A 26,814-nucleotide genomic window follows, 5' to 3' on the forward strand; every position below is an offset into this window, starting at 1 on the left:
CTTTGGGTAGCATCGCAATATAATGGTAAAATGAAAATAAAAATAGGATTGAATGAGGAAGTGCCCTGGAGTCCAATAATATATGGTTATGGGGAGGTAGTTAATGTCTAATCTGGACAAGGGACGGACAGGTCCTGTGGGATCCATGCCTGGTTCATTTTTATGAACGTCAGCTTGTCCACATTGGCTGTAGACAGGCGGCTGCGTTTGTCTGTAATGACGCCCCCTGCCGTGCTGAATACACGTTCAGACAAAACGCTGGCTGCCGGGCAGGCCAGCACCTCCAAGGCATAAAAGGCTAGCTCTGGCCACGTGGACAATTTAGAGACCCAGAAGTTGAATGGGGCCGAACCATCAGTCAGTACGTGGAGGGGTGTGCACACGTACTGTTCCACCATGTTAGTGAAATGTTGCCTCCTGCTAACACGTTGCGTATCAGGTGGTGGTGCAGTTAGCTGTGGCGTGTTGACAAAAGTTTTCCACATCTCTGCCATGCTAACCCTGCCCTCAGAGGAGCTGGCCGTGACACAGCTGCCTTGGCGACCTCTTGCTCCTCCTCTGCCTTGGCCTTGGGCTTCCACTTGTTCCCCTGTGACATTTGGGAATGCTCTCAGTAGCGCGTCTACCAACGTGCGCTTGTACTCGCGCATCTTCCTATCACGCTCCAGTGCAGGAAGTAAGGTGGGCACATTGTCTTTGTAGCGTGGATCCAGCAGGGTGGCAACCCAGTAGTCCGCACAGGTTAAAATGTGGGCAACTCTGCTGTCGTTGCGCAGGCACTGCAGCATGTAGTCGCTCATGTGTGCCAGGCTGCCCAGGGGTAAGGACAAGCTGTCCTCTGTGGGAGGCGTATCGTCATCGTCCTGCCTTTCCCCCCAGCCACGCACCAGTGATGGACCCGAGCTGCGTTGGGTGCCACCCCGCTGTGACCATGCTTCATCCTCATCCTCCTCCACCTCCTCCTCATCCTCGTCCTCCTCGTCCTCCAGTAGTGGGCCCTGGCTGGCCACATTTGTACCTGGCCTCTGCTGTTGCAAAAAACCTCCCTCTGAGTCACTTCGAAGAGACTGGCCTGAAAGTGCTAAAAATGACCCCTCTTCCTCATCCTCCTCCTCCTCCTCCTGGGCCACCTCCTGTTCCATCATCGCCCTAAGTGTTTTCTCAAGGAGACATAGAAGTGGTATTGTAACGCTGATAACGGTGTCATCGCCACTGGCCATGTTGGTGGAGTACTCGAAACAGCGCAACAGGGCACACAGGTCTCGCATGGAGGCCCAGTCATTGGTGGTGAAGTGGTGCTGTTCTGTAGTGCGACTGACCCGTGCGTGCTGCAGCTGAAACTCCACTATGGCCTGCTGCTGCTCGCACAGTCTGTCCAGCATGTGCAAGGTGGAGTTCCACCTGGTGGGCACGTCGCATATGAGGCGGTGAGCGGGAAGGCCGAAGTTACGCTGTAGCGCAGACAGGCGAGCAGCGGCAGGATGTGAACGCCGGAAGCGCGAACAGACGGCCCGCACTTTATGCAGCAGCTCTGACATGTCGGGGTAGTTGTGAATGAACTTCTGCACCACCAAATTCAGCACATGCGCCAAGCAAGGGATGTGCGTCAAATTGGCTAGTCCCAGAGCTGCAACGAGATTTCGCCCATTATCACACACCACCAGGCCGGGCTTGAGGCTCACCGGCAGCAACCACTCGTCGGTCTGTTGTTCAATACCCCGCCACAACTCCTGTGCGGTGTGGGGCCTGTCCCCCAAACATATGAGTTTCAGAATGGCCTGCTGACGTTTACCCCGGGCTGTGCTGAAGTTGGTGGTGAAGGTGTGTGGCTGACTGGATGAGCAGGTGGAAGAAGAGGAGGAGGAAGCCGAGAAGGAGGAGGTGGCAACAGGAGGCAAAGAATGTTGCCCTGCGATCCTTGGCGGCGGCAGGACGTGCGCCAAACAGCTCTCCGCCTGGGGCCCAGCTGCCACTACATTTACCCAGTGTGCAGTTAGGGAGATATAGCGTCCCTGGCCGTGCTTACTGGTCCACGTATCTGTGGTTAGGTGGACCTTGCTACAGATGGCGTTGCGCAGTGCACACTTGATTTTATCGGATACTTGGTTGTGCAGGGAAGGCACGGCTCTCTTGGAGAAGTAGTGCCGGCTGGGAACAACATACTGTGGGACAGCAAGCGACATGAGCTGTTTGAAGCTGTCTGTGTCCACCAGCCTAAATGACAGCATTTCATAGGCCAGTAGTTTAGAAATGCTGGCATTCAGGGCCAGGGATCGAGGGTGGCTAGGTGGGAATTTACGCTTTCTATCAAATGTTTGTGAGATGGAGAGCTGAACGCTGGCGTGTGACATGGTTGAGACGCTTGGTGACGGAGGTGGTGGTGGTGGTGTTGGTGGTACATCCCCTGTTTGCTGGGCGGCAGGTGCCAACGTTCCTCCAGAGGCGGAGGAAGAGGCCGAGGCGGCAGCAGCAGAATAGGCCGAGGCGGCAGCAGCAGAAGAGGTAGCAGGGGGAGCCTGAGTGACTTCCTTGGTTTTAAGGTGTTTACTCCACTGCAGTTCATGCTTTGCATGCAGGTGCCTGGTCATGCAGGTTGTGCTCAGGTTCAGAACGTTAATGCCTCGCTTCAGGCTCTGATGGCACAGCGTGCAAACCACTCGGGTCTTGTCGTCAGCACATTGTTTGAAGAAGTGCCATGCCAGGGAACTCCTTGAAGCTGCCTTTGGGGTGCTCGGTCCCAGATGGCGGCGGTCAGTAGCAGGCGGAGTCTCTTGGCGGCGGGTGTTCTGCTTTTGCCCACTGCTCCCTCTTTTGCTACGCTGTTGGCTCGGTCTCACCACTGCCTCTTCCTCCGAACTGTGAAAGTCAGTGGCACGACCTTCATTCCATGTGGGGTCTAGGACCTCATCGTCCCCTGCATCGTCTTCCACCCAGTCTTGATCCCTGACCTCCTGTTCAGTCTGCACACTGCAGAAAGACGCAGCAGTTGGCACCTGTGTTTCGTCATCATCAGAGACATGCTGAGGTGGTATTCCCATGTCCTCATCATCAGGAAACATAAGTGGTTGTGCGTCAGTGCATTCTATGTCTTTCACCGCTGGGGAAGGGCTAGGTGGATGCCCTTGGGAAACCCTGCCAGCGGAGTCTTCAAACAGCATAAGAGACTGCTGCATAACTTGAGGCTGAGACAGTTTCCCTGGTATGCATGGGGGTGATGTGACAGACTGATGGGGTTGGTTTTCAGGCGCCATCTGTGCGCTTTCTGCAGAAGACTGGGTGGGAGATAATGTGAACGTGCTGGATCCACTGTCGGCCACCCAATTGACTAATGCCTGTACCTGCTCAGGCCTTACCATCCTTAGAACGGCATTGGGCCCCACCATATATCGCTGTAAATTCTGGCGGCTACTGGGACCTGAGGTAGTTGGTACACTAGGACGTGTGGATGTGGCAGAACGGCCACGTCCTCTCCCAGCACCAGAGGGTCCACTAACACCACCACGACCATGTCCACGTCCGCGTCCCTTACTAGATGTTTTTCTCATTGTTATGGTTCACCACAACAACAAATATATTATTTGGCCCAATGTATTGTATTCAAATTCAGCGGGATATAAATTTGAGGCCTAGTATTTAGGCGCTGGGTGACCGGTATGGATTTAGTGACAGAATTAGACTTGGAAATGCACAGAAGCGTGTGTGTGAAGTTATTCTGAATGACCCAATGTGCACCTTGAATATTATATACCCTTTTTGGGATAGATTTCAAATAGCTCTGATATAGCAGGAACCACTAAATTATGAAATTGCTAAATTGGGAATTGTACTTCAACCCAGAACAAAAAAATGTGCTTTGACGGGCACTAAATAACTTTCCCAGCTACAACAGGACAGCGGTAACGAGAGATTTAGAGGGATTTAAATTTGAGGCCTAGTATTTAGGCGCTGGGTCACCGGTATGGATTTAGTGACAGAATTAGACTTGGAAATGCACAGAAGCGTGTGTGTGAAGTTATTCTGAATGACCCTATGTGCACCTTCAATATTATATACCCTTTTTGGGATAGATTTCAAATAGCTCTGATATAGCAGGAACCACTAAATTATGAAATTGCTAAATTGGGAATTGTACTTCAACCCAGAACAAAAAATGTGCTTTGACGGGCACTAAATAACTTTCCCAGCTACAACAGGACAGCGGTAACGAGAGATTTAGAGGGATTTAAATTTGAGGCCTAGTATTTAGGCGCTGGGTCACCGGTATGGATTTAGTGACAGAATTAGACTTGGAAATGCACAGAAGCGTGTGTGTGAAGTTATTCTGAATGACCCTATGTGCACCTTCAATATTATATACCCTTTTAGGGATAGATTTCAAATAGCTCTGATATAGCAGAAACCACTAAATTATGAAATTGCTAAATTGGGAATTGTACTTCAACCCAGAACAAAAAATGTGCTTTGACGGACACTAAATATCTTGCCCAGCAACAACAGTACAGCGGTGGGTAACGAGAGATTTAGAGGGATTTAAATTTGAGGCCTAGTATTTAGGCGCTGGGTCACCGGTATGGATTTAGTGACAGAATTAGACTTGGAAATGCACAGAAGCGTGTGTGTGAAGTTATTCTGAATGACCCTATGTGCACCTTCAATATTATATACCCTTTTAGGGATAGATTTCAAATAGCTCTGATATAGCAGAAACCACTAAATTATGAAATTGCTAAATTGGGAATTGTACTTCAACCCAGAACAAAAAATGTGCTTTGACGGACACTAAATATCTTGCCCAGCAACAACAGTACAGCGGTGGGTAACGAGAGATTTAGAGGGATTTAAATTTGAGGCCTAGTATTTAGGCGCTGGGTCACCGGTATGGATTTAGTGACAGAATTAGACTTGGAAATGCACAGAAGCGTGTGTGTGAAGTTATTCTGAATGACCCAATGTGCACCTTCAATATTATATACCCTTTTAGGGATAGATTTCAAATAGCTCTGATATAGCAGAAACCACTAAATTATGAAATTGCTAAATTGGGAATTGTACTTCAACCCAGAACAAAAAATGTGCTTTGACGGACACTAAATATCTTGCCCAGCAACAACAGTACAGCGGTAACGAGAGATTTAGAGGGATTTAAATTTGAGGCCTAGTATTTAGGCGCTGGGTGACAGGTATGGGTTTAGTGACAGAATTAGACTTGGAAATACACAGTAGCGGGTGTGTGTGAAGTTATTCTGAATGACCCAATGTGCACCTTCAATATTATATACCCTTTTAGGGATAGATTCCAAATAGCTCTGATATAGCAGGAACCACTAAATTATGAAATTGCTAAATTGGGAATTGTACTTCAACCCAGAACAAAAAATGTGCTTTGACGGACACTAAATATCTTGCCCAGCAACAACAGTACAGCGGTAACGAGAGATTTAGAGGGATTTAAATTTGAGGCCTAGTATTTAGGCGCTGGGTGACAGGTATGGGTTCAGTGACAGAATTAGACTTGGAAATACACAGTAGCGGGTGTGTGTGAAGTTATTCTGAATGACCCAATGTGCACCTTCAATATTATATACCCTTTTTGGGATAGATTTCAAATAGCTCTGATATAGCAGGAACCACTAAATTATGAAATTGCTAAATTGGGAATTGTATTTCAACCCAGAACAAGAAATGTGCTTGAACGGACACTAAATAACTCGCCCAGCTACAGCACTAGGGACAGATTTAGCTGGATATAAATTTGAGGCCTAGTATTTAGGCGCTGGGTGACCGGTATGGATTTAGTGACAGAATTAGACTGGGATATGGCCAAAAAATAAACAGACTATTGCTGGTTAAATGCACTTGGTGTGACAGCTTCACCCTGATGTAGGCTTTAGCCAAAAAACAACCACACCATTGAGGGTTAAATGCACTTGGTGACAGGCGCAGCTTGCCCCTGATTTTGTATATGGCCAAAAAATGAACAGACTATTGCTGGTTAAATGCACTTGGTGTGACAGCTTCACCCTGATGTAGGCTTTAGCCAAAAAACAACCACACCATTGAGGGTTAAATGCACTTGGTGACAGGCGCAGCTTGCCCCTGATTTTGTATATGGCCAAAAAATGAACAGACTATTGCTGGTTAAATGCACTTGGTGTCACAGCTTCACCCTGATGTAGGCTTTAGCCAAAAAACAACCACACCATTGAGGGTTAAATGCACTTGGTGACAGGCGCAGCTTGCCCCTGATTTTGTATATGGCCAAAAAATGAACAGACTATTGCTGGTTAAATGCACTTGGTGTGACAGCTTCACCCTGATGTAGGCTTTAGCCAAAAAACAACCACACCATTGAGGGTTAAATGCACTTGGTCGCAGCTTGTGCTGGCGCACCACAAGACACAAAATGGCCGCCGATCACCCCAGAAAAATGAGACTGACAAACGGTCTGTGCAGCCTAAAAACAGTGAGCAATTGAGGATCAGCAGCTCAATGATCCACAGCTGCAGATCGATCAGTTAATCAAGTCCTTTGGAGGAGTTAATCTGCCTAATCTCGCCCTACTGTCGCAGCCGCAACCTCTCCCTACGCTAATCAGAGCAGAGTGACGGGCGGCGCTATGTGACTCCAGCTTAAATAGAGGCTGGGTCACATGGTGCTCTGGCCAATCACAGCCATGCCAATAGTAGGCATGGCTGTGATGGCCTCTTGGGGCAAGTAGTATGACGCTTGTTGATTGGCTGCTTTGCAGCCTTTCAAAAAGCGCCAAGAAAGCGTCACAAAAGCGCCAAGAAAGCGACGAACACCGAACCCGAACCCGGACTTTTACGAAAATGTCCGGGTTCGGGTCCGTGTCACGGACACCCCAAAATTCGGTACGAACCCGAACTATACAGTTCGAGTTCGCTCATCCCTACTCCTGTAACCCACCTATATGGATTGTAGGGGGTTGTGCATGCACGCTGAAGCTCCATTCACAGGATTGAGGGCTGATTCACATGACCATAATAGGTCCAGGAAACACGGCCGGTGTGTCAACCACATGTTGTGGACCAACCGCGGCTCCGCTGACCAGAACTGACTGCAGTATAGGGATTTGTGATGCAGTTAACTGCTATCTGATCAGGGGTCTAATGTACTGTACTCACCATCCATCTGCATACAGTACAATTGACCTGTGATCACATACCAAGTGACCGCCATAAATTACTATGATGCAGTCAGTCTGGGTCAGGGGAGTCAAGGTCGGTCAGGAAGATGCGGCCTATACGGGGGCCATATTTCTCTGAATGATCATGGCCTTGAGAATCAGCCCTAAGGCTAGGGCTTCACTGTGACGTTTTGTAGCTCTACTGATTGACGTTACCTATCAAGAGAAGGCTGCAGATTAGGCTGGATGCCATCTTATGGACTGCAGCTCTCATTCAATAGTTAAAATCAATCAGTAGCTCTACAAAAAGTAGAAGTGTAGCCCAGTATACATATATGCAACAACTCAGACTATTGAGACGATTAACATGAAAGTCATACTATACAGTTGTAGTAACAAAAGATAACTTACATGTAAAGCTTTGTCAGTTCCCATTGCTTTGGCATAATACTCACTTATTCTTCTCTTTCTATGTATAATTAAACAAAACATATTTAGATATAGCCATATTTATATAACCACTCTTAATCATTTAATTTTTCCCCAATTTTAGTCCATTTAAATTAAGGAATTAACCATGTCTTGTTGTGGCACCTTTCTACTTCACCCTGTAAAGAATACATTTTGGCTAATTTCACATCAGTGAGTTTTCCATCCGGATGCAACGCGTGGAGCGAACGCATAGAATCTTGAATAAATCCTGACCCATTCATTTCAATGGGTCTGTGTCATCTTTACATTCAGGAAAAAATTGCAGCATGTTCTATATTGTGCGTTTTTTAAAGGCAGCCTTGGACCCATAGAAATGAATGCGGCTTGCGTGAAAAACTGCGATTGCATCCGAGCTGAAAAAACGAAAACACAGAACACAATTGCAGACAAAACTGACTGAATTTCCTGTAAAACCATCAACTTTTCCCTGAACAGATCCTGACTCATTCCCTATCGCTGATGTGAAAAAGCATTTTCAGAAAACAAAGTGGAGCTGCAAATACATTCATTTCATCACACAAACTGATTAAGGCTACTTTCTCACTGGCGTTTCTGGGTCCGCCTGTGAGATCTGTTTCAAGGCTCTCACAAGCGGCCCAAAACGGATCAGTTCCGCCCCAATGCATTCTGAATGGATAAGCATCCATTCAGAATGCATCAGTTTGCCTCCGTTCAGCCTTCATTCCGCTCTGGAGGCGGACACCAAAACGCTGCTTGCAGCGTTTTGATGTCCGTCTGACGAAACTGACGGATCCGCTTTTACTGACACAATATGGTGCAATTGAAAACGGATCCACCTCCCATTGACTTTCAATGTAAGTCAAAACGGATCCGTTTGCATTATCATGTTTGGATCATTTTGTGAATGCCATTTTATTTTTTGGGGATGTTAGAAGGCTTAGAAGTTTAGAAGCAAACTTTCAGGTCTGAAGTCACTTTGTGAGGCTTACATAATAGAAAACACACAAATGACCCCATTTTAGAAACTATACCCCCTCAAGGTATTAAAAACTGATTTTACAAATTTTGTTAACCCTTTATGTGTTCCACAAGAATTAATAGAAAATGGAGATAAAATTTCCGAATTTCACTTTTTTGGCAGATTTTACATTTGAATCAATTGTTTCCACTAACAAAGCAAGGGTTAATAGCCAAACAAAACTCTATATTCATTGCCCTGATTCTGTAGTTTACAGAAACACCCCATATGTGGTCATAAACTGCTGTACGGCCACACGGCATTGCGCAGAAGGAAAGGAAAGGGACGCCATATGGTTTTTGGAAGGAAGATTTCACTGGGATAATGTTAAGCCGTCATGTCACATTTGAAGACCCCCTGATGCACCCCTAGAGTAGAAACTCCCCCAAAATTACCCAATTTTGTAAACTACGGGATAAAGTGGCAGTTTTGTTGGTACTATTTTAGGGTACATATAATTTTTGGTTGCTCTATATTACACTTTTTGCAAGGCAAGATAACAAAAAATAGCTGTTTTGGCACAGTTTTTATTTTTTGTTATTTCCAATGTTCATCTGACAGGTTAGATCATGTGGTATTTTTTTAGAGCAGGTTGTTACGGATGTGGCGATACCTAATATGTATTTTTTTTATATTTATGTTTTACACAATAACAGCATTTTTGAAAAAAATCATGTTTCAGTGTCTCCATATTCGGAGAGCCCTAGTTTTTTTTTATTTTTTGGGTGATTGTCTTAGGTAGGGTCTCATTTTTTCGGGGATGAGGTGACAGCTACATTGGTACTACGTTGGGGGGCATATGCCTTTTTGATCACTTGGTGTTACACTTTTAGTGATGTAAAGTGACCCCCCAATTTTTTTTTTGCATACCGGTAGTTTTTTTTTTTTATGACTGTGTTCACCTGAGGGGTTAGGTCATGTGATATTTTTATAGAACAGGTTGATACAGACGCGGCGATACCTAATATATCTATCAATTTATACAATTTATTTTAATTTATTTTGGGAAAAACGCTATATTTTTTTTTGCTTGAAACTTTTTTGTCCCACTCTGGGACTTCAACTTTTGGGGGTCTGATCCCCTTTACAATGCATCACAATACATCTACATTGGCTGTAAGATGTATTACAGCCTGCTTGCCTGTGAGATCCAGGGGGCTGGATCACACAAGCTCTCGTGGAAGGCAGCCACGATGCCTAAGGAAGGCATCGGGCTGCCTTCCCTGCCAGCAGGGGTTAATGCGCTGGCATCAGTGATTTCACAGATGCTGGCGCATACAATAGGGGCCCGGCTATCAGTGGCTGCCGGACCCCTGCCACGGATCCTGCACCCGCCCGATCAGTGCGCCGTACATGTACGCAGCTGGGCGTGAAGGGGTTAAGGGGAGATAGTAATGAAATGTAATGATTTTTACATTCCTGCCTATAAATAAAAACCTTGCTCATTTGATCAAAACCCCCAAAAGACCCTTACCTCTCCTCCTTAGTAAGATGTGTCAATTTAGATGCTCTTCTGGATAAAATGAAACTAAAGAGAAGAAAAATAATGGATGTCACTTAAGATATACACAAGCTTATCAGACAATGAATGTCCAGATTGTTATTTTTCACACTGTATCTTCCTTTGGAACAACATTTCACCATAATGTACAGTTTCTGAAGCCCGGACCACATGATGAAATTTGCAAAGGTAAAAACCGCTGGGTATCTCTGGCTGTTATTTTTCAATGTAAACGCCATGGACAAGCTTGTGGCTTAGCACCATTGAATGGAGCTAAACCATGAATGGACACCTGCAGTGGTTTCCAGTGGCGTCCAGTCGGACACAGTTGGTGCAGTTATAAACTGTTTCCACAAGAACAGCAGTGTCGCCACCCATTGGATCCAAATCGGTGATGCTGCAGCTTCCTGGCACGGTGTCTGCATCACATTCCGCCGGCAAAAGACTTAGTGTGAGTTGGGCCTTATGAATACAGATTCCAAGGGCTTAAAGCTTTGATATCACTTGGCAATATCACTGACATTCATTTTTCTGTTGATTTTCATATTCTATTTTCTGTACATAATTATGAGGAGCTCATCTTTTCTGAGCTGCTGCTCTGCTTTGTTGAGAGCACTTAGAGATGCTTCACAACAGTCACAGGGACAGAAGACATTGGTGCCTGGAGAGGATTTACTGTCCTCTATGTGGCCCATGCAGCAGTCAAGGGAGAGGTAGGTGTCCATCACCTGTTGTCCGTGGTGGAACCTGTGTTATCTACTTCCAGCTTTTTTATGTACAGTAGGTGTTACAGTTAAGTGGACCTCTGCCAACCACTCTCTCCTTCCTGAGTGACAGGGCCAGGCAAGTTGACTATGCAGGAACCTGACCCTGTCAATCAAGGAGAAGGAGAGGCTGGCAGAGAAGCACGAAAAGCAAGGAGCACAGAGCTCTCATTGCACTGCTAATCTGCATACGGATTTAGGCCCCATTCACAGGTCCGCAATTCTGTTCCGCATTTTGAGGAACGGAATTGCGGACCCATTCATTTCTATGGGGTCAGACTTTGTCCCGCTCGGATCCGGAATTGCGGATCTGCACTTCCGGGTCCGCACTTCCATTCCGCAAAAATATAGAACATTGCGGACAAGAAAAGGCATTTGCGGACAAGAAAAGGCATTTTCTATATAGTTCTGTCAATGTGCGGATCCGCAAAATGCGGAAAGCACATTGCCGGTGTCTGTGTTTTGCGGATCCGCGGATCCGTAAAACACATACAGGCGTCTGAATGGAGCCTAAAAGTACATTTTCTCCATAATTAATAAAATCGATAGCTAAGTGAAAGGAATCATTTCATTCCGCTAAGCTAGCAATACAGGGTATTGTGCCTGGTTTAACATTGTGTTTGGTGCAACTAATCTGATACTGTGATCTGGAAAATATCTGGGTTGTGCCGATTAGACATACAAGCACTCATCTTTTCCCTCGTTTTTTTGGGGGGAAAAAAGGACACTCATGTAAAAGTTGCCCTTATTTTATGGCAGTGCGGCTTCCATTAGTTTCATTGTTCTGTCCTTTAAAAGGAGTAAAGCGATGGAAAAAAAATGCCACTGTTAAAATGTTCTGTATCACGCAGGGCAAGGGCGCCGACTTCTCTGGGGGCCGGGACTGCAGGAGTTTATTTTCCTATAGTGTGCAAGCACAGCCACCGCTGCGAGATTGTAGGGTGGTCGTAACCCCTGGATACAAGTAGTGCATAATGGGATGGTAAAATGAATTAAGCCAGCAAAGGAGGCAATATGGACAATCACAATACATTAGTGAGTGGCTTGTATTAAGTTTCTCTACATGATAAATGCTATTTGCTGAAGTGAGAAAACCCCTTTAACCACCTGCAATGTCACATTTCTATAGTTAACATTTTGCATTGATAACATTTTTTTACCCCATTATAGCTGGGCATGAACCATCAGGCTTTGTATCATCTAAGGTAATCTCAACTGGAGTGTCTTCATCATCAATAAACATAGCTCCACAGTAATCTTTTGAGGAAAACAAGGAATGAGAGAAAAGTAGTAATGAGCAGCAGATATAGACCATTATTTTCTGTTATACAAGTTTATAACTTATTTCTATACTTTATGTCCAGTAGGCGGGCACTTCCTGAGTATTTGTCATAATGTAAAAGGTCTGAAATACATGAGCAAAACGGTTCATTCAGTGAGATGTTGCATTAGTGCTGCAGGCAATGTTACGGCTGTATTAACGTTTATTAGCGATGATCTGGCAGTGTAAAACTGCCGCCGATTACCCAGTGAACGAGCAAACGTTTGTTCATGGGGAAATCCGAATCTTTTCACAGGTTTAAAAATAATCGTTTGCAGGCGGCAGATTGTGGTGTCTAATAATTTTCTGCTACTGGCAAACAATGATCCAGAATAGGGAAGAGCGATGACATAATGATAGCTTCTCCCTATACTGAGGGGGAGATTGCTGCATGTAATAGCAGTGGTCTACTCCACTAAGGAGTACAGGGGAACACAGGGGACCAGGTGAATCTCCCTAGTCCCCCACCACCTGCACAAGTGGCACATGGCACGGTACACTGACTGCACTACAGACAGATAGGCAGCCTACAGCACCTCAACAAGTCTATGTTCATATAAAAAGCTGGGTAGATTATGTAACATGTATTATAGATGCACAGGGTAGCTGCGATGACTTCTAGGTATACAGGCAGGCCAGCCAGTATCATCTTTCATCAGGAATCTACGTTCTAGAAGTCGTTGCACGGGCCCCCATAATTAATCTTCTTACAGAGTCTTGCTGTTGTCTGCTACTGCATGAGCAGATAATATTTGCACAGTAGTGTTACAATAGGCCCCCAGAATACATTTTACTGGTGGGCCCAAGGCATGCCAGTCCAACACAGGCCTTTAGATACAGTACACGCTTATACGCAGTCTATACAGCATTTGCAAACAACAAGCAGCAATGTAAGCAATTTAAGTTGACTGCCCATAACACTCTTAAAGAAGAAAACTTTGAAGTATTACTTCTACCTGAATCAATCCCTGTTTAAATGAGTTATTAAATTGCGCCATTTGCAGAATACAGGTGCTGCTTCAGGCAGCCTACATCCTGTAAGCTAGAACAGCATAATAGCAATCGCAGTGTCTATAAGTGTCACTGCCACTTCTGTGAGAAGGTCTGTTAGATGTTCTTCTCTACCTGCATGAAGTTCTTTGTTTTGGTTTCACTTTGTCATCTCCTTTCCTTCTCCCAGATGACACCTATTTACATTAATTGTCTCCCTTTATATTCCCTCCCATACTGCCTCACTTTGCGGTTTATACTTCTTCCTGGATTGTGTTCACTGCTGAAGGCTGCTTCCTCAGATAAGTCTGTTTCCTTTATTTGTGTTTCCTTGCTGGCTTGATTCTAGGTGACCCTGACTCCGTCCGTATTAAGTGCAGGGAGACGGTGGTCGTGTCCCCTCACAATTATAGGGTTTTCAGGTGTCACATAGTATGAGGTACATGGACATGCAATCGTCTACCATAAAGACCTTTGCATGGGCATAGCAGTCAGGGAGAGCTCTAGGGGTTTTATAGGGCTCACCCATATGCTCCTTAGTTTGGGATCAAGCCAGTCGGATGTTTATTTATAAGTTCCAGCTTTCTGCAACACCATCCGTGACAATAAGGCTGATACATTTCAGTATGATAATTATCAGTATCTACTCTTTTGAGAGTTATGGTTTATATATAAAGCTTATACTCGTAAAACACATATTAGCATACTAGTTTCAATGTATATTTACCAAGTTTTCTCCAAAATGCTTCCTTGTAATACATCATGGTCTTTATTACAGATCCCATTGGAAGCCTCTGAATTAACTGATTTCTAATAGGTGGCAGTTCAGGATTAAAATGAATCTTTGTAGTTAAAATTGGTGGTATAGCACTTATAACATACTTGGCCTGAAAAAAAAAACATTGATCACTATTACTCATAGTACTTCCACTGACCACTAGTAGCTCACAGAGTATTGTCTAAACCAGGGATCAGCAACCTCCGACACTTCAGCTGTTCTGAAACTACAACTCCTAGAATCCTCTTTTCACGTCTATGGGAGTTACAAGAACAGCCAAGAAAGTGTGCATGCTGGTAGATGTAGTTTCACAGCAGCTGGAGTGCGGAAGGTTGCTGATCTCTGGTCTAGACTGATGCACTGTAAAAAGCTCATCCTGACTAAGTTCTGATCATTTTCGTTGTCAGTTCACTAACTGCAAGCATAGAAGCAGAGAACTTGAAAAATAAGCATGAAATGATAATACATTTTTCCATACATTTTTAGATAATTATTCATACTGGACAATGCCAGTGACATCTTGCACATGGTCCACAAATGGTGTAGCTTTATATAGAGATTGTGCAATATACTCCTATAAACCAGATGTCAAACAGCACTAAACTTAAAAAATACATATATAAAAACAAGGAACTTACCTGATAGACTTCATGGTTTAAGGTCTCCACAATGACATTATCACCAGTCTGATCAAGCCTCACCACTGGTCTCTCTAATTTAACACGATCCTTAAGAAGCTCCATTAACTTCTCACTAACCTGACCAGCACCTCCAACAAACTTTCTCTCCTAATCAAAATAAAAAATAATAATAATGAAAAGAAAATGCAGATAATACAGTAACAAATTATCAATTCACTACAAAACAAACCAATTTCAAAATTATAATAATAATTATAAATCTTCCCTCTTCTGCTTCTTTCCTTGGGAATTCAGGCAGTTTTAGCAAAGGCCATTTTCCTTCTAACAAGACGTATGTGCATCTTTCTCTTAAACAGGCCTTCCTTTTATCTGCCCTGCTGTAGGACAGGAATCCTTGTCTGTAGGTCCTCAGGCCTCCTTCTGCTATTGAGAAGGCGATTTTCATTTTCTTGTTCATTTGTACTCTAGATTTTTTTACTTTTATTTGGCATGCAGGGGTGCACCTAGCCTGTCTGCTGCCTGAGGCAAAAACTGAAATGGCGTCCCTCCCTCCCCAAAGCCAATTTCTAAACCTAACCCCTTCCCTTAAAGGGAACCTGTGACCTCCCAAAACCATCCCAAGCCACCAGAAGTACCTGCGTGTAGCCAGCAGTGTGTTTCTGATGATGCCTTTCTTCCTGAAGGCAGATGCAGCAAAAGTACTGAAAACGTTGTTTTATCCCCTGCCCGGCACGCTTCTCCGCACATGCTTGAAGTCACGGAGGCAGCGGCCTCTTTGCTTCAATTCACGGTAACCACGCCCCCTTCCCTGCCTCTTCACTGTGACTGACAGCGCTTATGCAGAGAGTTCGGCAAAGCCAGCTGTCAGTCACAGCGAAGGGACAGGGAAGGGGGCGAGGTTACCATGACTTGAAGCAAGGAGGCCGCTGCCTCCTTGACTTCAAACATGTATGGAGAAGCGCGTCGGGCAGGGGATAAAACAACGTTTTCAGTACATTTGCTGCATCTGCCTTCAGGAAGAAAGGCATCATCAGAAACACACTGCTGGCTACAAGCAGGTACTGCTGGCGGCTTGGGATGGTTTGGGGAGGTGACAGGTTCCATTTAAGCCCATGGCCCTTAGGTTGCCCCTCTTGCCCCTTCTTGGTGCTGCCTGAGGCGATTGCCTCACCTGGCCTTATTAGTGGTGCACCCCTGATGGCAGGGGCTGTATCTGATTTTTTGTCTTCCTCCTGGTAAGTGTATTTTTTCCCTAGGGGCCAGCCCCTCAGGATCTCATTGAGGTAAACCATGATTCTTTGGACTCTACCTTGTTTTTGAGCACTCATTTTTTTCCAATCTACCAGATCTATTCTATGGCAGTTTGCATGGCTTTTCTCTTCCCACCCTCTCAGGCTGCTTTGGATGTCCCATTGTGCTGTGTCACCAAAAGAAAACTGGATTTTAGTATTTACTATAACGTCCTTTTCTCGCTTAGTTCATTGGGTGACATAGATACTGCCCTCCATTTTCTTGGTTTCCCTTCCTGGGTTCAGAACATGTTGCTTTCTTCTTGCAACTATTTGTATTGTCTGTCTCCTACTGCTATTGGTACAAACTGATTACATTTGTGTCTATGGAAAAGGTATAGTTCCCCTGGAGTTCTGCAATCATATATTTGCTTCACAGCAGTCATATGGAGATGGGAAATCTCAATCAGGAGATGACTGACTTCTGTGGGTAGATGTGTTTGCATGCTCTCTGACCAGTCACTGTGCAGGGAGAATGGGGGATATGAGCTGTGTCTATCACCTATTGGCAATGGTGTCACCCTGTGTTACTTGCTTTGATATTTGTGATGATAATGTGATGACTACTAAGAATTGATATCTACAAAACGGGAAGTCTTCAGTGGTGACGTTCTGTACACAGAATATACAGGACATCACTGCTGAGGCCAGTGATAGATCACTGCTGCAGCCAATGTGCTTGAAACCTAACTGCTGCAACCAGAAAAACAAGACAGTGGGGAAGACCAAAGCTCAGTGTTGGAAGAAGCAGAGGAGAAAAGGGTTGAGTATCCATTCTTGTGTTGTTTTACCACATGTATAGGGGTTGCCTGACTTTTTAACTCCTACAACTCTTTAAACATTACTAGAACTTATATGTCTAGCATTATTTTATAAAATGTGTCCTAACAATTTTGGATCTGTGAAGAGAGTGCGAGAGTTAGAAGGAGAGAGATGCTGCGATCAAGCTTCCCCATGTCACATTCAGAACATATTCTACAGACGTACAAGTCTCTATTATACTCTGTAACATTAGTACTTCTGCACTCCGGGCAGCGAAAATCCTGAATTTGAAACAGGAGAGTATGACTCTACTACTCTGCTCAGAGTAAAAATCAGGCTGAACTTTAGAAAAGTTGTACTTATTCCTGTCTATGTAGTATTACTTTAAACTTTGAGCCTTTTTATGGGCAGACATGCTTTCCTGGCAATAACTGAGGTTAGCGATTCTCTGGCTTACAGCAGAGAATTGGCTTCTGCTTAAATTATGGCACAATTTCAAAGCAATTTCACCCGCCATTGCTATTTTTACATTTTATGATTTTATGAGAATTTATCATGGGGAAACTTTTTAAGTCAGTTTTTTTTGTCTGCATTGATGTATTTTACCAAAGGTCGTACATTGTTTGATACATTTGGTGTATCTTTACAAAAAACACTGTAGTCTACACATGTTACTCTATTTTTGCTACGTCCCTATTCACCTCTTTTTCGGACTTTGATAAATCTGGTGTGTGTCTAACATAGCTAACCACACCACAAATGGCGAGAACGGTGTTAAATCACAAAAAGTTGCAATTTTTGTCCAAAAATGGCATGAGCCAACATTTGTGACTTTAATTTACATATTGAATCTTGTATTTGCACTATAAAACATGATTTTACCTGTCCTCCATTTTCCACTGAAAACATTCGTTGTGTTCCGCCACAGAGTTTAGTATACCAGAGGAACCATAGGACAGAAACATGTTGCGTTTCAGAAGTGACATTCACATTTACAAAAAGCTGAGCAAATCTTTTAGCTGCCCTGTTAAAATACATGTAAATGTTTGATTTTACATACAGTCTTATTAAAGCATTCTTCATCTACAAATGTGGAGACCATAATAAATACTGTAATAAAAAGTGTAATCATGACCACATATGGCCATACATGTCAAAAATGGTACGACAGCAGGATCAGGTAGTCACAGGGATTTTACATCAGTTTAGTTTAAAGGGATTTTCATAATAAAGAAATTTACCACACACTGTACCAAATGGATATGTCTGATGGGTGCAGGGTTGGCCCGCTGGGACCTCTAATTATGAGACATTTGTCAATATTCCATTTGTGTCCACAGCCTATAGGGAGAACCCCCTTAAAGAGGTATTCCAGTTTTAATGATTACATTTATTTATTTATTTAGAGAACCGGATATTGAACAGCTTTCTAATATACATCTATTTAAAATTTTGCTTGCAGACCATTAATATATCCATAAAGCAGCCTCTCCCTAAAGAAAAATGGTATGGCCCATTTAAGTCCTGTAATATGCATCCATATAAGAGCTGGAAAGGACTAAACATTGTGTCAGTCATGTGAGCCGTCATGTGACCCTCACAAGTATCATGTGACCTGGATTCAGTTAACTGCCCAGGTATCTAACAGGTGAATAGCAGTGTATTGAGGAGCAGAAACTTATGCAGGATATAGAGCATTACTACCAGCAGCAGTATCTCATTTTGTCTGTCAGTGTCTGTGTAGAAACAGATTTGTGTGTTGTTTTTTATTTTTTGCACTGAACTTTAACTTGCAACATCACCTAAAGACAAGGTTTTATGTTTAAAGGGGTTTTCCTAGACTTTTCTACTGATGACATATCCCCTGGCACTACTGCGAGCGCCGAGGTCTTCTCAAACAGCTAATCAGCGGGAGTCGGACCCCCACCGATCAGATACTGATGACCTATTCAGAGGAAAAATCATATGTAGAAAAGTCTTGGAAAACTCTAGTTAAGGTCTCATGTACACAGCCGTTGCCCAGCCATGCCCATATCGTGGTGCTCAAACAGCGGGTCCACCATATACGGGCACCAGCTGTTTGTGCAGGCATCAAGGACGTGGACCCATTCCATGTGGTTTCTCTTCGTGCCTCTGCACCACAAAAAAATAGAACATATTCAAGTTGAATGGGTCTGGATCTCTCTGCTGCAGCCGCACAGATGGTGCCAGTGCATTGGGGACTGCAAATTGGGGCCGTGTACATGAGGCCTAACAGTGCAGACTAGGATGGATAGCAGCTGACCAATCCCATCTGGTTCCTAGGAAAACACTGCATAACAATCAGTCTTTTCTAAGGTTTTGTCAGGCAACACATCCTTAGCAAACTGTCTTGGTTCTCCATCCTCAGTATAGTTCATCAATATCTGACTGGTGGGGGTTCAGCTATTTAAGGGGGCTGCCCCACTGTGACGAGTGCTGCAGCCGTACACTGTATAGTAGCTGTGTTTGGCATTGCAGTTTAATCCCAATCAATATAATTGGACTGAGCTGCACAAAAAAAAATGTTAATGATGGCTGTGATGGTTGAAGACAACCAGGTGCAGGACTTTAGCAAGACAGATTCCTTTTCAATCCTGACAATCCCTTTAGGCTACGTCTACACAACGACATTTGTCGCACTAATGTCGCATGACAATTTTTATAATGGTAGTCTATGCTGTTGCACTGCAACATGCAACATGATGTGACTGCGACGCAACAGTCGCAGAAAATCCATTCAAGATGGATTTTTCTGCGACCGTTGCGTCGCAGTCGCAGCATGTTGCAGTGCGACACCATAGACTGCCATTATAAAAATTGTTGCGCGACATTAGTGCAACAAAATGTTGCGTTACAAATGTTGCAGTCTGGGACTTCACTAGACAGGAAACTGCTTGCAAATGAATATTTTCTAAATTAACTACGGTCTTACAATATACTGAACACTTAATCATTACTTTGTCCAACAAACTTTGTCTATAAACTCCTTCATTGTCATTTTGTCCCACTCGTCAGCATGTGGTGCTTTCCAAGGAGCGTCAACTGGAATCTAAACGAAAATAAATAAATAGTTACCATCATTTACAATTTTCATCGTTACCAGAGCTGTATTTACCCCTAGGCACTGGCATCGTTGTTAGTTAAAAATAAAAATAATTTAAAAATAAAATACTTGGCTTTAATTAAACAATTCTGTTTATAGCTATAAGTTCATTACATGAACATAGATATCATTTTATGAATTCATTTGTATGAAATGATATAGACTATGTAAATTCTGAAGCTGCACAAAAAGTATGAAATGCATTAGAAGTACAACAGCCATATGCCGACTTCCCCAAAAAGGCATACAGACCAAAAAACAAGCACATATAAAATATATAGCAAACAATTCTTGTGCCTTTAATTAATGTAACCCAAAACACTAAAAAAGAAACTTTAAATTATCAGGTTTAGAGGGGTTTTCTAGGACTATTTTTCAGACTACAGGCATATACCTAACTACAAGACAACAGAAAATGATACCTATTAACCCTTCCCTAGTTGGTCACTAAGGATATTGTCACACTTGCAGCAGAGTGATCCGGAAAGCAGTTCCGTCGCTGGAACTGCTTGCCAGATTTGGCAAAATGTATGCCAACTGTTGGCATTTGTAAGAGTGGTCAGGATCCTGATCAGTCTTACAAATGCATTGAAATGCCGTATGCGTCTTTCCGGTGTCATGCGGAAAAACTGATCCGGCATTTATTTTTTTCAGATTTTTTTCGGTTTGCGCAGATCAGAAAGACGGATCCGGTATTACGGTATTTTGAATGACGGATTCGGCAGTAATATATTCCTATGGGAAAAAATGTGGGCATTCAGGCAAGTGTTCAGTTTTTTGGGCCGGAGATAAAACTGCAGCATGCTGCGGTTTTATCGCTGTCCTAATCCGTCAAAAAGACTGAACTGAAGATATACTGATGCATCCTGAACTGATTGCTTTCCATTGAGAATAAATGGGGATAAAACTGATCAGTTATTTTCCAATATAGAGCCTCTAGGGTGGAACTCTATGCCGGAAAAGAAAAACGCAAGTGTGAAAGCACCCTAACTCTGCGGTTTAGCATACGGGGGTTAATAGTTTTGGTCATCTATGTGATATTTGCTGACCATTGAAACAAAACAGCAATGGGGCATGTGCTCACCTCATTAAATGTATCCAAGTAAATGAATCTCCTGTCATTGCTCTGGAGAAGGCTTGAGCGAAACAAGCTTTGGTTCACAGATCCGAAGTTGATTAGTTAAAAAACATCATTGTTAATAAGAATACGGTACTAATTCCCCAAAGTCTCGCGTGACATAAGCAGAGACAAATTTTACCTACACAGAGCCAATACATTTAATGCTGCACAGTATGATCCCAAAGCTCGATTCACTCAAGCCTACTTTGTAGTGTCCTGCCAGATTATATATTTTTTAGGTACCCCGACACGGCCACTATACAGTGGATGGAACCTTGTGCCTCCAGTTCAGTCCTATGTATTGTTTATGGCAACGGAGGCTGATTGATGAGAGGGCGGGGTGTGGAACCCCCACCGATCTGGTATTGATGAGCCATTTTAATGACAGGCCACCAATATATAAATATCGAAAAAAAAACTTTAATCCATATTATTATGTTGCATATATCATACATTCACATATAACTTAAATTTGCTATATACTTTACCTCCTTCCCCCATTCATCAATTGTCCTCCATAGATGGTTGTAATCCAAAATGACCAAAGGATTCCACGCTGGTGGAAAAGCTCCACGAAATGCATAGGTTTTTCCCTAATAAAGGAAAGAAAAAAAAAAGATAAAGTACTAGAATATACTACCAACTACTATAGAAGTGAAAATCCTTCATATCAAAGCAAATGCAGAGATGTTACACATTTCTATAATTATGTGATAACAAATGCAGAACACATATTCTGAAAATGAAAGCAAAAAAAAAAACAATCAAATGACAAGTCTCTTTGCCAAGGCTTCATTGATGATGTTAATTAATTATATTTTAATTCATTACTCACAGGAACCAGCGGCGTAGCTATCAGCTATCAGTCACTGTACTTCATCACCCAGGGCCCCTGCCAGGGCGGCTGCACTAATCTGTCACTGACCTGACATCAGTGACATTGCTCCATCTCTCCCCCTCCTCAGGTCTGATGATGGACAGTCATGTATATAAAATACAGTTTCACTTGTAAACAACTTGAGTGCCGTGATTTCACAGAATCTGATTATACTAGGTTCCCACCCTATCAATGAGCAACATACCTAAGTGGAGTGCCAAACTTTTTTATTAATACTATGATGATAGACAGTGACCAGCATAAGGTAGGCCTGTTGTGGGTGGAGCTAACATAGCCCCACCCCCTTTTCCTACCCACAATTCCTGTAGCCTGAACCTTCAATGCCCATCATTTGGATTGCCACAACGCCGCCAGTGATGCGAGTGGCATGAGAACTGGGGTAATCAGAAGGTTAAATAAAACAAACACTATTGAAAGATATGGTCCAAATAATGAATAATCAAAATAAAATCCAAATCAAATGATTTCATTATTTTGACCGGATCTTACAACAGTGTTTATGTTTTGTTGTGCTTATAGAAAGAGCCCTTGCATATTTATGGGCATATGTACATAGTAGGGATGAGCGAATCTACTTTGGATGCTTCATCCAAAGTCGATTCGCATAAAACTTTGTTTTAATACTGTACCCCTCCGTGCCCATTAGGTTAATATTGTACCGCTCCGTGCCCATTAGGTGTCACGGTGCCCATTAGTATCCTGCCACTGACATCCAGCCACCACCGCATTCGTTTGCAGTGGTGTCATGAATGAGAAACCTGGACTGCTACAGACCGGAACCGTATTGTCTTTAGAGACAAATCCAGGTTTAGTTTGGTATCCCACGACAGTTGGATTCGAGTATGGCGACCTTATGGTTAGAGCTTCAATCCTGCCTTCCCTATGTTGCAACACACTGCCCCAACTGCTGATGTGATGATCTGGGAGCCATTGCAGATATGTGCAGGACATCCTGCGGCCACATGTGTTGCCTCTCATGGCAGAGCTTACAACTAGCATGTTTCAGCAGGATGATGCTCACCCACACAGATTGCAACACTTCCTTGACCTGCTCGGTGGCAAAATGTATTGCCAATCAAACTTTTATGGGACCAGCAGGGATGCCAACGTTGGGCAAATGTGCAACATTTGGGGGCAAATGTGCCTCAGGATACCATACAGAACCTGTATGTCTCTATGACCAACCATATATAATTTTGTATCGAGGCTAGAGGTAGCTCAACATGGCACTTGAGCCTTCATTCAATTGTACAGTTTTCCCCAATAAATGTATCCTTTCATTCTAATATTGTAATCGCTTACATATATCATTACATTCACATGTATAAATATTCATTCGATTCCAACAACTCCTTCTTGGAGCATTGTTTTTTGTAAATGTACATTTCTCATAATTCCTTGTCTACACTTTCCTTGTCAAGTACATGAGTCGTCTAAAACCTGGGAATCAAACTGTACATGTACAGGCCCTGGGTATGCGCTGAGGAAATGCAGAGTTAGATCCGAGGCCAGATAGAGGGTTTCAGGAGTACGGAGCAGTCCATTCTTCGGAGGCCCCCAAACTAACGTGAAGCCCGCCTCCACCACATACTGGACAACTTTTAATAAGACTTGTACACTTCTTTGGAGTAAATCATGAAGAATTTGCATTGCAGTGTGCACCATACAGCCAACATGAACAAGCAGGCCATCTTTTTCACGTGTGGTCACAACCCCTTTTTGTGAGACCCCTACATTGTATGCCCCACCCATTTCATGACATGTCCTCCATACCCTGTGCAGGTGATTTGCCAGCACCGATGGAAATTTGCTCCCCTTCTGGATGTTCCAGGAGGGTTGGCCAGTTTGTACTATAGATATAACAACATCTACATACATACCTACTTACAAACACTCACTACATGTACAATTAATTATAGAATGTAGTGTTAATAATAAAAAATAAAAATAGTAGTGAGTTTAAAAAAAGCAAATAAATTGCAAAATCATTATAATAACTTATTTCCATAAATGCAAATGCACTGGAAATTTACACAGCGAGTCAAACCAATAAAACTATTTATCCAGTTTGTGTTAATCCTTTACAGAAGGTAAAGAAAAAGGAATATTAGGCTGTTCAAAAAATAGCAGTGCCAGCATGTTTCTTTAAAAACTGAAACAGTCTCTACAAGTATCTGATCGTCAGGGATGGCAGGTGTCGGACCCCCACTGATCAGATACTGAGGTAGGCCTTTAGTATCAAAATCCTGGAAAACCCCATCAGCCGTAAACTATAAAATAAAAATTTGGTTGCCTTAAAGGGGTATTCCGGATATAAGAAGTTATCCCCTATCCACAGGATAGGAAATAACTATCAAAGCAGTGGGGGTCCTATTACTGAGACCCCCACCGGTCACAAGAACGGCGGCTATATTCAGCCATCTCCAGCGCTCCCATAGAAATTAATGAGGCTGCGGATGCAGAGAGCGCTTTTCCGTCTCGGCCATTTCACGGGGAGCTTCACAAGGTACAAGGCCCACGTTCTCGTGATCGGTGGAGGTCTTGCAAAACAGAAATGTAGGCAGTAGTGTGATTGCTGGCTAGGGCCAACGACTGTACTTTTTCATAGCACTAGGTCTGTTCCATAAAGAGGAGCCATTATATCAATACAATAGGTTTAAGTGCAGCTACTCAGAATGCATTTTTCCGAGAATATGTTCGCTGACCTTCAGAAAGCACTGCAGGCGCAGATTAGTTTACAGTGTACTTACTGTACTGCAGGCAGAAAGAAAAATATATAAAGGCAAAATGTTCAATCTGTTTCCCAATATGAGCAGAATTCTATAATTTGTATCACTGTGCCAAAGGTGTTATGTCTGGCTCAAATTCAACTGCAGGGATCGTCAATGGAGCTTGACAAGAAGTAAGATTTAATGACAGCCAGGGATCAATGAGAAGCACAATGACTATTATGGAAGTGTAATTATTATTGAATGCTGAAATCTAACCACACTGGAGAAAAGAGAAGATAGATGACAGGGGAGTTGGATCCGCAGTGTACGTGACAGAGCAGAAGTACAACAGTGCATCCATAATAAACTGCCTTTGCTTCTTGTTTCCATAAAAGCGTTGGCCGTATATTGGAGCCATTAATCATTAGATCTGGGAAACCTTGCTGTGAACCATAATGCTTCACAAAGCTATCTTTTCTTATCTTTCTCACAAAGAGCTCCAGAGGAAAGGTTAGAACATGAAAAATAAACTTTTTTAACCTCCTTGTAAAATAGATTGCACTTCCATAAAATCACAGGAAGATGGAAATTACTTTGTATGTTGTTTCTAAAGAGAAACCACACATTAAAGGAACTAAGCAAAAAGATTAGCAAAAATTATGTTCAGAATCATTTCTCCATCTCTGACATTCAGCCTAGACAGTGGTTAGAGGGGTTTTCCCACAGCCAAGAAACAATATTCTTCTAAATCCTTTTAAGCACCATTCCTTATAGGTACATGTGCCAATTTTAGGGTACTTTCACACTATCGGTTTTTTGATTCCGGCAAGTAGTTCCGGCGACGGCAAGCTGTGTACAAACGGAAAGCCATTTTTTCCGGATCCGGATTTTTTCCAGTCTCATCCGGAATACCAAATCCGGTTTTTATAGATCAAAAGAAAAAAATAGCTCCTCCTATGTCCCGGTGCATGCACAGAGTGGAAAACCGGATCAGGCGATGCAGCATTTTCCGGGACACTTGGTACCGGATCTGGCATTAATATATTTCTATGTAAATTAATGCTAGATCCGGCAAGTGCGGTATTGTTTCAGGATTTTGGTCGGAAAAAAATTCTGCAGCATGCTGAGGTATTTTATCTGGTCAAATACCACACAAGGGATGGAACGGAAGACATCCTAATGCATACTAAATGGATTGCTTTCCTTTCCGAATACATTAGGACAGTGCTCTTCAAATCCCAGGCGCCAGGTCGCCATGGCGATCAGGAATTTTATCCTGGCGCCTGGGTATTTGCCCCTGCTTAAAAATAGGCCCAGCACACCAGCAGCCAAGTGCAGTATCACTTTAAGTTTAGAGTAGACGCGGCGTCATGCAGGAGTCCACGTCTACTAGGCCCGCCCCTCACGCTTCCCGCCCCAGACTACAGTGAAGAGGACCACTACTGGCATAGGCTCCTCATCGCTGCGGAGCGTCTCCTTCTCAAAACTGTGACTCAGAACTGTGGCAAGTGGCGGTACAATAGGGACGGCCTCCCTACTGGGGAGGGTGGGGGGAAGGGCGCACTGCCCACCAATGATTTTAATACCGGGGAGGATGCACTTCCCTCCAATGATTTTAATACCGGGGAGGGGGGCGCACTGCCCACCAATGATTTTAATACTGGGGGGGGAGGGTGCACTGCCCACCAATGATTTTAATACTGGGGGGGAGGGTGCACTGCCCACCAATGATTTTAATACAGGGGAGGGGGGGTTCCTAACTTTTTTAGCTGGCTCCTAGATTCCAAGGAAATTTGTCAAGCCCTGTGTTTGGACAATGCATTCTTACCGGAGACCCTTTACCGGATTTCAATACCGGAAAAGAATAACGCTAGTGTGAAAGTACCCTTATCTGTCATTTTACCTGCCCAAACTATTTTATTTTTATATTGACATGAAACCAAGCAAATTCTGCAGACCCACTCTTCTTCCTTTATGGTTAAATCTATTTTTATTGAACATATTAGAAGTTCCAACATGTGCTTGACAGTTGAAAGGTAATACAAGAAAAAAAAAAAAATAATCATCATATATATCATCCTCAGGACGAGGAAGGAAAGAGAAGAGCAATCACAATTGCCTGGTACATAAAGGTCAGATAAAATAACTAAAGAAATGGATAATGAACAAAAAACTAACAGACAGACAAAGACTATACAGGATCCAAGGGGTGAGGAAGTAAAGTAGTGAGAAGAGGAATAGGGAGGATCACTCTCTTTTTATGAGGCAGGACTTAGGGGGTCATTTACTAATCTGAA

The 26,814-nt window shown here is 43.4% G+C and overlaps 1 protein-coding gene across 1 annotated transcript in view; it reads right to left on the reverse strand.

Moving 5' to 3' along the window:
- LOC122930321 (amine oxidase [flavin-containing] A-like) overlaps positions 1-26,814 on the reverse strand; it is a 131,089-nt gene that overhangs the window by 42,832 nt on the left and 61,443 nt on the right. The window contains exons 4-11 of the mRNA XM_044283602.1: positions 21,397-21,501; positions 19,643-19,734; positions 17,547-17,688; positions 14,611-14,760; positions 13,922-14,081; positions 12,044-12,140; positions 10,093-10,146; positions 7,559-7,616 (exon numbers count right to left, since the gene is read on the reverse strand). Coding sequence (XP_044139537.1) covers positions 7,559-7,616; positions 10,093-10,146; positions 12,044-12,140; positions 13,922-14,081; positions 14,611-14,760; positions 17,547-17,688; positions 19,643-19,734; positions 21,397-21,501 — 858 coding nt within the window. The remainder of the gene's footprint in view (positions 1-7,558; positions 7,617-10,092; positions 10,147-12,043; positions 12,141-13,921; positions 14,082-14,610; positions 14,761-17,546; positions 17,689-19,642; positions 19,735-21,396; positions 21,502-26,814) is intronic.

Source organism: Bufo gargarizans, chromosome 3 (genome assembly GCF_014858855.1).
Source record: "Bufo gargarizans isolate SCDJY-AF-19 chromosome 3, ASM1485885v1, whole genome shotgun sequence".
NCBI classification, from domain to species: domain Eukaryota; kingdom Metazoa; phylum Chordata; class Amphibia; order Anura; family Bufonidae; genus Bufo; species Bufo gargarizans.